At 40.0% G+C, this 17,401-nt stretch overlaps 1 protein-coding gene across 34 annotated transcripts in view; it reads left to right on the top strand.

The window, feature by feature from the left end:
• CLASP1 (cytoplasmic linker associated protein 1) overlaps positions 1–17,401 on the top strand; it is a 176,419-nt gene that overhangs the window by 98,456 nt on the left and 60,562 nt on the right. For 12 of the 34 annotated variants that reach the window (XM_032113627.1, XM_032113642.1, XM_032113630.1 and 9 more), the window contains 5 exons: positions 6,842–6,949; positions 8,467–8,493; positions 10,155–10,325; positions 10,874–10,891; positions 15,466–15,573. In XM_032113627.1, coding sequence (XP_031969518.1) covers positions 6,842–6,949; positions 8,467–8,493; positions 10,155–10,325; positions 10,874–10,891; positions 15,466–15,573 — 432 coding nt within the window. The remainder of the gene's footprint in view (positions 1–6,841; positions 6,950–8,466; positions 8,494–10,154; positions 10,326–10,873; positions 10,892–15,465; positions 15,574–17,401) is intronic. The other 22 variants (XM_032113660.1, XM_032113636.1, XM_032113659.1 and 19 more) reach the window with 5 other exon arrangements.

The raw sequence follows: 17,401 nt of genomic DNA, 5'->3' as shown, positions 1-17,401 counted from the left end.
ACCAAAAAACTCCCAAACAACGCAAGGCTTGTGATTTCTTTTCTCCTTGATGTGTAAAGGTTTTCTGTGTTTTTCCATCCAAAGCTCAGGCCACAACTGCCAAATGCTTTCGGGAAGAGACTGGGCAGTGAGAGAATTGAATGAGATGATCACATGGCAGAAAAATGAGGACAGTAAACAATGATCTCTAGGGAAGGAATATTCAGTCAACCTCTTTAAACCTGAGCTCTCTCTTTTTGTTGTTAACTGTCTGAGTGAGAAGGCTTACACCAAAGACAGTTGGAGGGAAGACTTTTTTTACTACAGCACTGAGCCTACTAGTTTGGGAAGGATCCCAGTCTGTTTTTCTGGCTCATTGTCAAAACTTGTTCTTTATTTCTTATTTCTTCAGCAAAAAAAAGATCACTGGGAAGTCACTTTTTCTGAGGTAGACAGGAGTTGAAAACAAGAATGTTTTCTACACGGAATGAAGATACCACACTCTCCAGCAAAGCCTTTTTTTTCCCAGTGCAAGTCTCTTTTCAAGGGATCTATTACTGTCCTGTGGGACTGTGCTCGTATCTTTGATAGCTGCTTGTATTTGGCTGTGGTGATCTGAGAAGTGCCACTGTGCTGTTGTGACATCTGTGTTATTTTCCTTACTATTAGTGATGCATTATTATTTAGGGGAAAAGTCTCTACCATTTTTGGAAATGGTACTTAAGTGTTAAGAGATGAACTGACCTCTGCATCTTGAGAAGGAAGTATTTGTGCTTTGTGATCTGTCAGTGATAAGGAGTATGAAGTTGGCCTGAAACCTGTATTTCTGAATCAGTACTGAGTTAGATGAAAATTCCAAGTTATTGTAATAACAGAGCTTTTGTTTGTTTGTTTTAATGGTTGACCTTTTCTCTTCTTTCTTTCTTTCTTCTTAGTTCTCAAACCTATCTATTTTGGCCTACATTTGAAATGTTGAAGGTTTAGAGTTTTATATGAAATACCATATGCAGCTTTCAATCCTCTCCTTGGCTATAATAATGTTTGGAGAGGCCTGTTACAACAGCTGCCCTGTGGAATACCTCTATTTTTAGTTTATTAAATACTTTATTGTCATGATGCAAAAGGGTGGGTGTTTTATTTGGTTATTGTTTTCGATTCAGTTACATTAGGAGCAGATTGGATTTGGTAAAAATCTGTGATGAGAGCCAGCAAGTTGCTTGGGGCAGGGAAGATTAAGATGAACTTTCAGAAAGTGAGTTTGCTATCCCCTAAGTCTTAAATACCAAGTCTTATATCTTCTTTTTGCCATATGATTCTCTCTTTTTTGAGAAGGAAGATCAGGGGGAATTAAAACTACACAGTGCACTATAGCCAGAGTACTTCAAGAATGAGTTTAATCACTGTTTGAAACTCTTCATCTTTGTTTTCCTTTGAGATAGGTCAGGGAAAAAAACCCTTTATTCAGGGTTCACTGTGTCCTACACTGAATGATGAAGCTGAGTAAGGTCTTCTGCCAACTCTGTGATCTTGCAGGTTGAGTCAGGAACTACAGGGAAGACAAAACTTTGTATTCTTGACATCAGTGTAAAAATTAAGAGGGTGGGGGAAGAGAAAAACATCCTCTTGCTCTGGAAACAGAAGGAAACAGAACATAGAGCAGAAATGTCATCTACGCTTTTGCCCCTGTGGTTTGTTTTGGTTTTTTGCAGGTCACCAGTAAGTAATTTAAGAGAAAATTCCTGTGTCTTTTTGTGTGGTTCAGCTTGACATTAAATCTGCAGTCTGGTTCCCATCATGGCTTTCTGTATCTACATTGTAAAATTCTGCTCATTCCCCTCAGCTTGGAGCCAGCATTGTGTGGACTTGGCAGTTCCCATCTGCTTTGCCCTTGGCTCTCCTCAGTGGTTTGGTTTGGAGTCAGGCAGCTCAAACAAAGGAGCAAGATGGAGTAGGTGATGCCAGTGGCAAGAATGCCAACTAAAAGCTGAGTATCAGCCCTTTGGTTTTAAGTGTGACATCCCAGTTGGCAAATGCTGTTGAAATGCACTTCCTTATGGAAGGGTAGGTGAGTCTGTATGCCAGTGAGGTTTGTGCAGGTCTTCATGCAGTGCACAGGTGTGCCTTGATTGCCCAGACCCTTCATGTATGGGGATCTCTTGAACTGCATTAAGGGCTTTATGCACAGAAAGCTCAAAAGAGAGAAACCTTTGTAGTCTTGATGTTCACAGCTAGTGCTAGGGAGGTGGCACTTGTGCCATGTTTGTTATACCTGATTAAAGGGAAACCTTAGAAAAGTTTCTGATTATTGTATCATGAAATGGCTTTTCAAGGAATATTTAAAAAGGGTGCATAATGCTGACTTTCAGTCAAGAAGAATGGTGCAAAGCATTTCTGCTACCTTTTTTCAAAGCAAGCATAAAGTCAAGCCCTTCAGACAAGCCTTTCTCCAAAGGGGCGAGCACAAATGCTAGTTTGACCTGAAACTGGCAGGTTTAAAACAAAATCAGCAGTTTGCAGTCATTGGCACAATTTTTAATATTCACCAGAAAGGCAATAAAATGGGGTTTGTTACAGTTTTCCGATGACTTAGGCTCAGGTGGACACCTTGAGTGCATTATCAAAGGCTTTGGGAGCAACACAAGTTTAAAGAAATTGCCATTCCTGTTTTCTTCTCTGCCTTAAAGCTCTCCCCTGTCCTTAAGGGCAAGACTTGATTCAAAGTGATGACTGACAGTGGAACCTTACATGGAACTGCTCAGGTAGTAGGTTTCTTACTCCTCTTGGTCCATCCCTTTGCAAGTGCTGAGTTGATTTGGCTGTGTTTGTTTGTGTAGGGCAAAGTGGACTGTTGTTCACTGAGCCCTCTGCCTTGGAGGGAGATCTCGTGTAAAACCCAGAGGCAACCACAGCCTGATGGTTTCCAGTAAGGATCAAGTGCTTCTCATGGAAAATCATGGTGCAGAGTCAGGTCTTTCTAACATTGGAGAAGTGCTAGATATGCATGGAAGCCATTCTGATGGTAGTTATAAAAAGTTTTTTAAAGATTATCTATAAACCATGTTTTTAATTGATCACTGTGTGTCTTCCATGTCCATTTGTCAATTAGCAGTGGTACAGCTAGGGCTAGAGGCTCTTTCAGGAATGTTTTTCTCCAAATGGGATGAAAACCCCAGTGCTGGGTAACCTAAATGCATTAACCTGGTTCCTGGAGAGACCATCATCGTCCCAGTGCATCCATGTATAACTTTTGTGGTTGTAGGTGTCCCTATTCACAGCATGGAACTGATTAAACTGAGTTGTGGAGCTGTTACATAATGTTTCTAGACTCTTTGAAAACCATTTTCTTCAGTGTAATAACACAGAGTGTCATAAAGCCTATGACTGTTCTGAGTGCTGGGGGTGGGGATGCTGCAGTATCCACCCAGAGAGCTCAGAACAACCTGCCAGGTGAAGCCTCTTGTAAAGCCAAACGTTATCATAGAATCTTCCTTTGTTGTTCCTTTTCTAAAAAAAATCCCAAAATAACCTTTCTAGGTTTAGGCATTTGTTAGACATTTCAGGGTTGATTGTGGACCATTGTTGTGAAAATGACAATAACTTTAAAAAATACAACTAAAACCTCCTAAAAAATCCAGAAGTGGTTTCTTAATACAAAGCATTTATGTGGAGTCTTTGAAAGTCTTTTCTGTACCAACAGCAATGTGTCACATGTCATATTTAGATCAAGAGCTTTTTTATGGAAATACTTTTATGGTTTTTGGAAACTAGTTGGGGCAGTCTTTATCTGTTCATTTGCTGTGCTGTTGTTGTTAGGATGCAGTAATGCTTTTAGAAGCAGCAGAAAAATAATGGTTATGAAATATGGATTGCTACATCTGTAGTTTGAGCTAGATATGGAGACAAACCCACTTGAAAACAAAGAAGTTTTGGGAGGGGAGGTGTTTGCTTGAATTTAATAACAGCAAAAAAGTCTAAATAACTTCCTTGATATGCTGTTTCCAGTTCTGCTTGAAATTAGTTTTTCTGTCTGGGTTAGAGTGATAGAGATAAAGCCACACACATAGTCCTATGTGCAAATAACTCTTGGATGTGAGTGCAGACTCTTGTTTGCAAACAAAATTCCTGGGGGAATGTAGAAGACATGTTTTGGTTGTATGGATTAGCTACTATATATGCATGCTGTACTTGGTATAATATATATTAAAAATCCATTTGCACAATGCAAATCCAGTGCAGTGTTAGTTCAAATGCTCGTCAGCATTTTTAAAAGGATGAGAAAACCAGTGTCAGTTTTGGGACTCTGAACAGCTTCTCCTCTCACATTGTTCTCTCTGACACCCAACAGGCCTAAATCAGTGTGCAGATGTACCAGTCCAAAAGGAAGCAGAATTTTGTTCCTGGTCATTCATTCATTCATTCAGAAACTGCTGAAGTTGGTAGGAATCTGTCCACCAGCCCTCAGGGGTTTCAAAATAGGGCTGAGTTCTCAGTTTCCAATCTTGCTGATAATCACATGTCAATTAAGTTTGATGTGTTAGTTCAGTTTTATTTTTTTAAAGCCTCTAGAATTGGTTTCAGAAGCTAATCTCAGTTTCACTTTATATATTCTTTTAGGCTTTGTATTTCTTAAGGTGGAAGAGTGACACATGCCAGTTTTCCCTTTCTTAGTCACCTACTGATGAAGATGCAAGAAAAAATAAAAAAAGCTTTTTGTAGATGCAGAAAAATTCAGGAAATTCTGAGGATCTTAAGGGGCCTTTGTGTAAGAGGAGTAGACATCAGTCCCTTCTCACCCATTTGTGGCCCACACACATCACTAAATGTGTCTTCCAGTACTGCCTGTTACTGTGTGTAGTGTTGAATTTCAGTTTGATTTCCCCCTAGCACTGCCTGCAATGCCAAGGCCTCCCATTGGCCTTCTGGAAGGATGTAAAGGAATTGCATTACTGGTTTCCAAGACTGGTCAGGTTTAACTACTTGTCCTACTATGATGCCCTCCTGATAGAAGTGAAGGGAAGCCTTGAGGCTTGTGAGAGGAGAGCAATGTCTGTCTGCCTCCTTCCCCATGCCCGCCTGCCTTGGAGCCAGCCTGTGTCAGGCTTTGGGTCCATTCCTTGTTAGCAAGTGGCAGAGTGGCTCTGCTCATCTGTGTGTAGCTGTGCCAGGCTTGCATGGGGTGGGATCAGGCTGGCAGAGAGCTCTAGAGCTGCCTCTGGTGGTGCATCAGGCTGACCCTTTGTAAGGGGCAAGAATGCCCTAGAGGAGAGGAATCTGCAGCCTTGCTCGTGGTAAAGGAGACATCAGCAGCCAGTTTTATGGCTGTTGGACCCACTTGGGTGTGCTCAGAGCTTGTTCAGCTGAGCCAGTGGCTAAAAAGCTTTGTGTTTTCCCAGTTTTATGTTGATGGTTCCTTCTGTGTCTTGTCTATAAACAATCGTTTGAAGGTACATACCTGTACTTTGCCTACTGAGCTGTTTTAAAACTAGGTGCTGGTGGAGGGTTTGAAGTAGAACTGTCTTGTAGGCTTTTCCCCTTGCAAACAAATTTACCCTTTTTTCTCAAAGTTAGGCATCTCCTTGTCACTGTGTCTAGCAGAAGCTTGCAGAACATGTTATGAATATTTTGAGAGCTCAGAGAAGGAACACAGCTCCCAATCACTCCGTCTGGGCTACTTGCCATTGTCTTGTCCTGCGTGTGTGCCTTCTGTGAAGTGGGTTTTTTTGGGTCAGAAGTGTGTGTCTCCCTGTTCATATTTCTCTGTATGCTTATGGAGGAGACAGAGGGGAGGAGATGAGTATCTGTAACCAGTGGGTGCAGTTGTCTAGACTCTTCTCTTACCTGTGGTGGGTTTTTTCCCTTCGTTATTGTGCCTGAAACTTGAAGTCATCCTCTGAATGCAGGATAGCACTGGCATGGGTCCTGAGAAAAAAACTTCAGATTTGGCTAAGAACTGACGTGTTGAAAAGTGTTGGTGGAGGCTTTCTTTGTGTTACTCTTAATTACCATTTCTTTCCCGTTAACTAGAGACAGATAATTGAAGCTTAGCACTGGAAAGAACATTCTGTAGGAAACAGCCCTGCCCCGGGAAGGTGATGAACCGATGACCCTGTAAGCTTTCCTAGCTCAAATTTCTGTGGCTTTTTCATGAGGAAAGGACAGAACAAGGACCAAGAACACTTTGAGACTTTATATCCATTCTCTGCTTAAATAAAGAGAAGGCAAACAGAATCTGTTTTCCTCTTCACTGATTGTGTTAAATAGGGCTCTCCATTACAAGTAAAGTTACACTGATTTCTGGATAAATGTGAGGGATCTGTAAACAGCAGGAAAAATTCAATGAGCCTGAAATAAAAGTGTGATCAGACTACGTTGACAGACTGTCACAGGAGTGCATGCCAGCCTGTGCAGGTGGAGCAGGAGGATATAAAGCACCAGACAGCTAGCTGGAAATCCCAGCAATGGAATTTGGGAGGGCATCTGTTACACCTGTCTCTGAAAGGGTGATCACCTTGTCAGAAAGTAATAATTTGATACAGGAAGCTGCATTTAGGAGAGCTGAAATTTTTTGTTGTTGATCCTCTGTAAAGAAGCTACTATAGAACAAGGAGCAAAGGCTATAGAGAGGTAATATTTTTAAATTAAACTAGCTGATAGCATTACAGAAAGCAAAGAAGTTTTTGGACTCATGGACTGTGGCTGTTTCTACTCCCTCCCCTGCATCTCAGCCAGCCTCATGAAAGGTGTTGCCTCTCCCAGTAAATTTCTTTTGTACACTGGGTAATTGTGTGTATAGTGTGTTAGATGCTGCTGCTGCCTTTGTAAGAAACTTGTTAACAGTCTTTTTGTCTTTGCATTCCTGCAGGTCGGATTCGTACCAGGAGACAGAGCTCTGGCAGTGCCACAAGCGTCACCTCAACCCCTGCTGATACTCGAGGCCGCAGCCGGGCTAAAGTAGTTTCCCAGTCCCAGCGTAAGAACTGCTTTATTCCTGGGGGAGCAGAACAAAGAGTTATTAATATGTTTCTCTTGAATTACAGTAGCATCAGCAGAGAATTGGGCTCACTTTGGACACGTAATAAAACGGATCCCCACCTAGCTAGTGTGTACTCCTGCTGAGAAACAGGGCCCCAAATCTGGGTGCTTAGTTGCTGCCTTTTTTTACCAGTCGTGCAGCAGAATTTCATGTCGCTGTGATGTGTAGCTCTAAATAACTGGCACTGGGTCCTGCTGAGACACCCCCTGTGCCTGTAGCTGACTGCTTGCCCTGCCAAGCTTCTCCTGCTTATGTGACTCTATTTCTGTATGTGTGAACATGTGAGCTGTCTAAAATTAATGGGGTTTGGCATAGTTGAAAATAGGACATTACCTATTTTTTGTAGATATGAGAAAAAGGTTTCTGTTTTGATTCACATGACACATCTGCGCTCTCTGGCTTCCTGGCAAGGCATGGTTTTCTCCTAGGAGCCACACATATGGTGCTAGTGCATATTTGTCATGTGTATCTGGGGAGAATTTTGTCACTCAGATTTTAAAAAAGAACCGGAGGGAGGGAGAAACTCCCTGTTATGAGGACCTTCAGCCTTGTGAATAGAAGATTGGGTTTGTGGAAGGACCTGTCTGTTCTGAGGACTTGTCTTGCTATGTACCCTTATTTGAGAGCCCTTCTCTGTTCATTCTTTCATTGCTTTGCTCTGTCATGCTGGAGGGATGAAAAAGCAGTTTATAGCCTTGTGTTAGGCTGGGAGAACTGCAGAAAGACATAGTGTATTGAGCATGGGGCCAAATGGAAATCTTTACATTGAGGTCATAAGGATATATTTGGGCTTTGGGATGCTAATGTAAATTGATTTCTTCAGTGTTGAACCTAAAACTGATCCAAGGCCAGAAGTGTCCTTTTTTCCCTAAACTTAGTTTGGGGAAAAATGGTCAGACCAGATGAGACAAGTCTCAGAAGTATTTAAAGAATAGTTAAACATTCTTTAAAGGTTTCAAAGATTATGGATCTAATACTACTATAGAATGCCTTGTGAAGATTTAGGATGGTCATATCTGGACCTGCTGCCTTGGTCTAGTTTGCTGAGTTTCCAGCCTAGCCCAACCAGATGTGATCTTTGTCCTTACACCAAACGTCGCATGGAATAATTTATGAAATCAAATATAATGAGTTGGTCACAGAACCAAATTCTCCATGCCCACACAGTGAATAACCATGTTGTAATTTCGCAGACTGGGTTGGGGTGCAATTTAGAGCAGAATTTGGGTCTTGGTGTCTTGGTTGACATTTTGCTGAGAAGCTGGTCAACCTTGGGAAGTTTAGTTGCATCTGCACATTAACTCACTGCATTCTGCAGAGGCTTTAGGAGTGACATGTTTGTAAATAAATCTGTCTGTATTGTGTATAGCACAAACCGCATGCTGAACGCTGTATTGTCTTGCTGTCTTTTAATCCACTTTTTGCCTGTCCCTTGGTCTGCCCTCATAATCAAGGATCCAGATCAGCTAATCCTGCTGGTGGTAAGAAACGTTTTCCCTTTCTTGCTTTTTCACATTATTTCCTTCACATTTTTTAACTGCTAAGCTTTTAGCTTCCCTCATTCTCTCCTAACTGTAAGACTTAAAAAGCATTTTCTTGAAGTCATAAATAAAAATGTGTATGGCAGGTGATTTTGCTTTCTCCCTGTAGTCAAACATGGTGAGTGTACACTCTGATGTTGAAGCTGGCTCACTGCTGCAGCTCAAACCCCGGGGCTGAATTCTTCTCTCAGTTACTTCAGTATGTCCCTGCTGACATCAGTGAGGTGACTTTTAGATCGTGGTGCTGTGTGGAAGACTGGCACCTGTCACTTTGGGGTGGGGAGAATGGAGCCAGTACCACATACAATATTGGAGTATATTTGATTGGTTCAGAATGGCTCTGGCCAAGAAATTGGAGGGGGCAAGTAGGTTAAAATAATACATGTGCTATGGTATTGTTTATGAGACTAATAGAGTTACATATCTTCTTAAATTAAGACAGAAGAACAGTCTTGAACTCCTACTAGTTGTAATAGTATCTGGAAATGAAATTTTTGTGAGATGTGTAGATGCATTTCAGAAAGAAATCAGCACAAATATTGGTTCAAAATGTGAGCTTGCCTGAGTATGTTCTTGCAACCTTTTCAAATATACTTTTCTTGGCTGTTTCAGCAAGTAAATTGAATGTCAGAAATTGCAACAGCAGATTTTCAGGGACTGACATACCTGAAGAAAAAAAAAAGTCACCAATCCATTACTCTTACAGTTATTTATGATTGCCTTTAATCTAGCATTACTTAATTTTCAAGCGACTTACCAAATGAAGACTCACAGCAATAAAAAAAAGTGTTAGTCATCTCATTGAGTTAGCCAGCAAGAGTGTTTCAGATAGAAATATCTACTGCAGCTGGCATGTAAATATGCAGATAAATCTTGGTTAGTAGACTCTCTTGCAAACAAATGGCTTAGAAGAAATACGAAGTTGCCATTGGCTATTCAAACAGACAAGGAAAAATAAAACAGGCCAACTATTCAACTTGCTAAAAATTTTCATCATCTGAAAAATAGCTTAGGTTTAACCAGCCAGACCTAAGTAAGCCAGCATCTCTACAAATGTGAGAGGCTCATGTGATTTACCCATTATTGTGCTGATCTGTTCAGATGTGGTGGATTTTTTTATTTTCCTTCCCTGAATTATTGCAGAAAAGCAATGCCACCACTGCAGTGTATCACAAAGCTGCCTGAGCTGCTTTGCAGCACGTGACCTGTGCCAGAAGCACTGCAGCACAGCTCTGCACACAGCCTGGTTGGTGTTGCTTTGTGAGGAGGTGAGGCAGGCTGGGAATCCCTTGCAGCTGCAGCAAGGCTGCTCCAGCACCTCCACAAGCTCTGCTAAAGCCAGCTGGGGTGTTCATACGCTGCAGTGTCTGCTTTGGGCTTGATCTCTGTGGGCAACACAGAGTTACTGATGTCAGTGTTCGTTGTCCACAGGCTTTCCTCAGTCTTGTTGAAGGCTTGTAGGGAACACTCCCATTAGTTTTCTGAGCGATTTGGATTAAATTCTTACATAGAGCTGATTGTGTTCCAGTTTTGCTGTCAGTGTGTTTAAAATCTTGGGGGGGGGTTTAATTGTTTTTTCCTTATTTCTGGTTCTCTTCTAGCTGGTAGCCGGTCTAGTTCTCCGGGTAAGCTCTTAGGAAGCTCCTATGGTGGTGGCCTGAGCAGTGGAACATCCAGAGTCCAGGCGGTGCCATCATCCTCAGAGAAGCGCAGCAAGATTCCTCGGAGCCAGGGATGCAGTCGGGAGACGAGTCCCAACAGAATAGGCCTAGGTAAGAACAGTCACTGCAGTGACAGGCTGGCCAGCCTGCTTGAAGGAGGGGCTTTCCTGCTGATGAGGAAACTGTTCATGTTACTGTTATTCTGCTGAGTTTTTCAGCTGACAAGTTAATGTGATTGTGGTTTATAGGAGAGTAATTTTAATTTTCCAGGTTGAGCTCATGGTTTCAAAGTAAGCCTAAAGATGTCATGATGTGTTTTCTGTTTGAAATTCAACATGAGCAATGTTGTTAGATCAGGAAGCAGGAACAATTGTTGTGAATAACCATCACAGCAAAAAGACCTCATGTAAGCTTAGTCCTAAAATGAGTTGAGCAGTCTTCACAGTCACTTGGAATTAAGGGCAAAAAGCACCTTCTTGGATTATTTTAGAAAATTTGCATCTTAAATGGTTTGCTTCTCTCATCCTTAATATCCTGGAGCCATGTTCTTAGACCATGTTTTAGAGGTATGCATTAACTGTTCTGCTTTTGATACTCTTCTCTCAGTGACTGTTATGTAAATATTCTGTAATAGTTTCTATTTTCAAATTTTTCAGCAGACTTTTTTTTTAAGTCAGGTGAGTAAATATCATATATATAAAATTTTGTGTATCTGAGTTGAAGTGAAAAGGTATTCAATGTGCTGTCTGAACACTTTCATTTTTTAGTAGAAATTATTTTATAGGTTTGAAGCTAATGTAGAAGAACATTTTAAATGATATTAATACTAAATTGTTTTTTATCTCCAAAGGCTTTACTAGTAGATTGAAATTTATTGAAATTATAGTCTTACTGTTGGCAATTAAATTTATACCTATTGCCTTAGCAATAGTTTTATGTTTTACATTTGAGCTGCATTTTTTTTAGAGGAGGTTGTAATAAAGAAGTATTTTATTCATTCTTTCCAGTATACTGAAATGAATTTAAAGCACCTGAGTGTATATGCCGTTATGATTCATAAAAAATACTGCATATTCATTGTGACTGCTTTTCCAAATTGTGTTCTTCTCATGTCTGATCTATGTTATGGCCTCTATATGAATACATTGTGCTTTTCTGTTCGTTGCTTTTAAAATGTAAAGCCTCCCAAATACTAGAGAGAATCGTTCTGCTATCACTGTGTAGAAGGGCATTGATTTTTAGGAGGAAGCAAAGAATGGTGGATGGTACCATGAAACATGCTTAAACTGATCATCATGTTGTGTGGTCTGATTTGAAACATTCTTGTGCACCTGAAGGGAAATTGCCTTGTGTGAAATCCTCACTCTTGGGTTTCCTGCTTTCAGGTACATTACAGGAGCCTTGAATTCTTTTGAAAGAGTAATTTGTATCTCGTTTCTCTGATGTGCTCCCTGAGAACACAATCAGTGCTTGTTCTTTGAGAGTGGGAGAGAGCTCTGACATGTATCAGATGTGTGGCTTTCACCCATTTCCGCCAGGTTGATGGACACAGCCAGGGTTGAGCTGTTATGGGAACAGGAGTGTCTGACACTTTCCTGTTCAGCTGCAGAAATTCTGTCTATTTATTGGATCCTGAAAGTTGTGATACTGACCCAGATGGAGATAGCTTTTGAGCTGTCAGCTGTATACCATTATTCCATTGTATTTATTCCTTTGTAACATAGTAGCTAACAGTATTTTATGCTTTCTTATTGTGTTGCTTCAGTCTCTGTATTTCTTTGATATTTTATTTTGTTTGTTCATTTCATTAAATAGACTCCCACTCACCTTGATTCCAAATACAGAAACCATCCCCTGGAGTTTTTCAGGCTCTCCTGGGGCAGTAGCAATAATAGAGCCCTTTGCATGTGGATGCCTGTTAGGATCAGTAGCTTGCTGCTAGCTTTGATTTCCATGATGACATGACTACAGGTATCCATAAAGCAGATTCCTTCTGTGTGCTGGGAACCTTGATAAGTATGTTGTTTTCCCAGAGGCAGCACAACAAAGCACATTCAGCCTGCTGAGGTCTTGTGGGGTCACCTATATGGCTCTGCTTGTGACACTTCAGTATTAAGCTTGCCTCTGCTGTCTTCTCAGTGAGATTGGCTAGTGATGATACCCTGTTGGGAAGGAGGAGTACAGTGCACTTAATTTTGAGCTTTTCTTTGGGCCCTTTGAAGGAGATCATCTGCTCAAACGGGTGATGTCCATTTTCCATGGATTGAAAATTATCAGCCTGAAGTTAATTCCGTTGAATGCTCTGCAGATCGTGTGGCACAGCTGGATCTGAAAGAAGTGACAGATTCAAGGTAGCCATTCTCCAGAAAGTGGTGAAGGCACAGCTGTCAGTTTCATGCAGCAGCACTCTTTCTGGTTGGGATTATGCTGTGCATGTTTATTGGAAATCTGAAGGCAGTTCTTGACTTGCCTTGACTGGGTGTTCCCCACTGCAGAGCTTTCCTTTGGCTGTTTGGCAGAATTTCAAACTCTTTAAAATGCTGGTATTGATGTAAGAAAGTCTCTGCTGATTTTTAGTCTCCACTTAAGAATCATTAGAATTCACACCCTAATGAAATACAAGTTTCTTCCAAGTGGTAGACTGGTAAACAGGGGCACTTTCATGTTCTGCTGGTGATATTTGCATCTGTTGAGTTCCACTGGCATAAGACAGCTTAATAGTGTGTTTTAATAATGGTGTGAGCCATGTCCAAGTGCTCTGACTTTCCAGATGAAATTGGTAAAACTTAGTTGTACAGTACACATTAGAAAGTTGGAATGTTACTGAAAACAACCCGTCCTTATCCTGTCCTAGACTTTCTCACAGCAGAGCTGGCTGTGGACACACTGTCTACTTTCATGCTGCCTACTCCTCTTAATCCATTTTGCTACTCATTCACTTGATTTCTGTCCAGCTTTTGGGGGTTTAGAATTCTCAAATTGAGACTTGTGTCTGTTCTCTCTGCTTTTGCTCCCTGTGCTGCAGAGACAGGCTGTCACAGTGTGAGACACTTACTTAAATGACAACACTGCTGGCCTTTACTGCTGGCAGTGTCTAAAGGAAATAGTCTGAGTAGCTGATACAAAATCTTCTCTACACAACACAGTGGTGAAAGTGTGAGGCAGGTGCCTGGGAGTCCACAACAGACTCATCCTTCAGTTCCTTTCAATCAATTTCTTTTTCGTGATTTTCTTTTGTATCCAGTAACATACAACCCTTTTATTTGACCATTAATCCTGAAGTACCCAGTGTTTGGTTTGTGCAGTCAGTATTATGCTTCATGTGTAGCATTGTCCTACTACTGTGTCCTCATGCAGTTAAAGTGCATTTTCGTCATCCTTCATGCTGCTGCTGTTAGCTGGTATGGAAGGAGAATCTATTGTGTGCATCCATCAATTTTTTTAATCATTCACATCTCTCCCTCTCTAAAGAGCCTTTACTGGTTTTAGTAGGGTTGTATTATAGAAAAGATGGGCAGATCATTTCTGCATAAGAGAAATGACTGCTTGTGCAAACCTGATGTTAAGGCTGCCATTATTTACATCTAAGCATGAGGCCCAAGAATGAGAAGTTTGCTTGTAGACAGTCTGCAATTTCAAGCCAAGTATTTGTGTGAAGAACTTTAGTGTTACTTTTACCTGCAGTTCACCTGTAAGCTTTTTCCCTTGTACATCTGAGATGCGATTATTGTACTCATGGACCCTAATTTCATCCAGTTCTTATAATTTAGTCTGTCTTATTTATTGTAAGACCATCTAATCCCGTACCATGAGACATTATGGTGATCTAATCAGCTTGGTTAATAGCTCATCTTGCATTGTCTGACATCAGAGGTCAACCATCAGAACCATTAATTCTTCTGAGAGATGCGAACTGGGTTTTGCAAAACTGGGAGGGATTTGACAAAGCAAAAATCTGGCAGAAGTCTCTATTTGAATTTTAAAGTCTAAATATGAAGGTTTCTATTTTGTTCTGTACTGTTTTGCTTGAAGGATGCTAATATATCCAGTGTATGTGAGAGCACTGAAGCACTGTAGAGGAATTTCATCTTGAGTCTAGGCTTTTAAGTTCTGTATACAAACCAATAGAGATTTATAAGAATATATATATATATTCTGAAGCATGCAAATTACATTATTTTTATAAATATGAGGATACAGTCAAAGTGTTAGCACGTTCATGTTATGCATATGTACCTCTGCTGTGTTGTCATCAAAGCTGGTAGATTAGGTTTTATTCTGTGCCTGAGAAAATTCCTTAACAGCGATTCCTGAACACTTGAAATATGCTACTGCTTTTTCAAAACAGCAAGGGAAATGCCTCTTGTCATTAAATTCTCCTGACAATTAACTGCTGGTTTTTGCCCTGAGAAAATACTGTATTCTTTACCAGGCATAAAGCTTGCTAAATAGCTTTCTGCAAACATTTTAAAAGCACATACGGTCTCAAACGTCTGCAAGCGTGTAGGGTTTTGTCACACTAAAGAATATAGTTTAAAGCTCCCCTGAAGTGTGCATATATCTCAATCAGTATGCACATAAAACCATAAAGATAAGTTTTTAGAAATGTCTGAAGAGCAGAAGTTAGCTTCTGTTAAATATCTGAAGCTACTGTTCTATTAAAATTCAAATCACTTTTTAACCTGTCTTTCAGGTATTCAGGTTCTTAATGTTTTTCCCAGTATCTTTCATTGGAGAAAGATATCTCTGCAAGTCTATGCGTACACCTTCTTTTTTCCTTAGGATATTTGTTCAAAAAACTATGTTGTGAAAGGCAAATCTATGTAAAAATAGATTTTGGTATTATGATTACTTTAAAAAAATTTTCATCTGCTATTTTGTTCCAGAAGGGTGTTTCTTTTATAATTAAGGAAGAAATATTCCGGAAGGGTTTCTTTCAACCTCATCTGTTTTGCAACAGTAGAGCTTCCCTAAATGATTGAAGATTCCTGCTCTACTTGAATAACAAAACTTGGATTGCTTAAGAAAAAAGCAGACTGTCAGCCAGACATTAATGCTGCTGAAATTTCACATCACAAACACAGCTCAGCATGTAAGGTAGTTGGTTTGTAAAGAGCCTGAGCAAGCTGCTGCAAATTGTAATTACTAATGTAATAATTACCATAACTAACAGAAATGTGACTTGACTTTGAGCTTTCTGTCCTCATTAAACTTGTTCACCTTCTCTGAAACTCTCCATGCTGCATGCTAGCACGGAGCAGTCGTATCCCCCGACCCAGCATGAGTCAGGGGTGCAGTCGTGATACCAGCCGTGAGAGCAGTCGAGATACAAGCCCTGCTCGGGGCTTCCCTCCACTTGGTGAGTACATGTAGGTGTTGGAGCTTTAAGGGTCAATTTTTTTTTTCCTTTTTCCCTTGTGATTGCCCTTTCAAGACACTGCTAGGTGGAATGAGCTCTTTTCTGTCCTCTGGATTCCTGACACTCCCCGTTTCCAACCCCATTTTTTTTCCACCCTCTGTTTTCTTCTGCATGCTTCAATTCTGGTTTTCAGCATTTCACTGTTAGCAGGGAAATAGCTTAGTTTCAACTTTAGCAATTTTTAGTTTCATTTGAATCAGCTTGTATGGGGCTGCTGTGCTTCGCTTAATAACACTGATGGAAATCTATGGGAGGGCAAGCCTGGATTTTCTAGGTCACAGTGAAGTAGTTTTGTAGCATCATAGCCTGTTGTTGAGTGACTCTCAATTGTTTATGATTCAGTTTTCTTACAGCTAAGTATAGTTACAGTATGTAATTTCTATCCTAAATGCTCCAGTGGAGATAGCAGCTCTCTTTTTGTAGAGGTTTTACAGGACAGTCAATCATCAATTAAGTTGCATATGCTGTTTTGTAGGCAACTTTGTCAGGCAGCCTAAAACCATGGAAAGACTGAGATTTTAAAGGAGCATCATTAAAGTGCAGCTTAAGTGTACAGTACAAATAGAAAATCTCATTACACTTACCATATGCAGAAGTTTTTCTGCACAATGCTGAATACAGCAAGATAGTTAATGTTTCTGATCAAATACCATATCATATATTCAACCAAATACATTACTTGTTATATCAAAACTTGTCATCTCAGACATGAAATACAGTTGATCTCCAGGCCCTTTTCATTTATGTAGTAGTTTAATGAAGAATGCTGTTACAGGATCTCTTTTGCACGTAGTGACAAAATACAGTTATATGATGTAGTGTGTAAATGGAACGTAGCATTAATTAATATTGGAGAAACTTTTGGGTTCAAAGACTTCATTATATTGAGCTATAAAATAATCTGTTTACATTAATATCTCAACTTTTGGTGAAAAGTGGAAGGAGTTCACCCTCACATTCATAACTTGGTTCATAGCTCTTTAAGATAAATAGATTAACTTTTTATTGATTTAATGAAGCTGATTTCATACCAGAGCTAGAAAAAGACAGTAGATCCACAACTGTATCTTATTTTTATGGTTAACCTGCCTAGCTTCAATTTTGGATGAAGCTTTTTTCCTCCAGCCAGAGTATATAAGCAGGCTGGATTTCAGTGTTAACTCGTCAGTGTTTTATGTCACTGTGCTGTGTTTTGTTTATTTTATTGAAAATACAGTAGTTGAAGTCTTGAGCCCTTATTCTGAAAAGCAAATGCAGTGTATTAGAACCATGGATGGTGTGAGCTTTGTAGGCTCCCACCAGTGCTGAGTACGACTCTTACACTGACTGTAAAATCTTAGTTACAGATGTGTTTTAACAAACTGTGAGGAGAATGTCTTCTCATTTTAGTTCATGATATTTATTTACCTGAAGAGTAATGCATTTCTAGAAATACATTGTTATTAGGTCATAAAGGTTATGTGGGGAGGAAATGTCAATGTAACAACAGTAACCCAATGTAGTTGTTATCCTATTACCTTTTTCTTGTGTTTTCATTGAAATACTTTAAGCTCAAATACATTCATGAACTTGTTAATTATGTAGTGTGTAATTCATATCAAAGAAATTTTTATATGTCAATTTAAGCCAAAACAGTGTGGTTCTCTTACAGTATTTTTAGAACCCAGTTAATCTTGCAATAATGCAAAGGTAATTTAATCCTGCTGTGCATGGTCTGGTTTTGCTTATAAAGATTAACTTGTATATTTGTGAATTGTACTCAGAGTAG

The sequence above is a fragment of the Corvus moneduloides genome, chromosome 7 (genome assembly GCF_009650955.1).
Source record: "Corvus moneduloides isolate bCorMon1 chromosome 7, bCorMon1.pri, whole genome shotgun sequence".
NCBI classification, from domain to species: domain Eukaryota; kingdom Metazoa; phylum Chordata; class Aves; order Passeriformes; family Corvidae; genus Corvus; species Corvus moneduloides.
The sequence above is the reverse complement of the archived record's forward strand: the minus strand, read 5'-3'. Positions and strand labels throughout refer to the sequence as shown.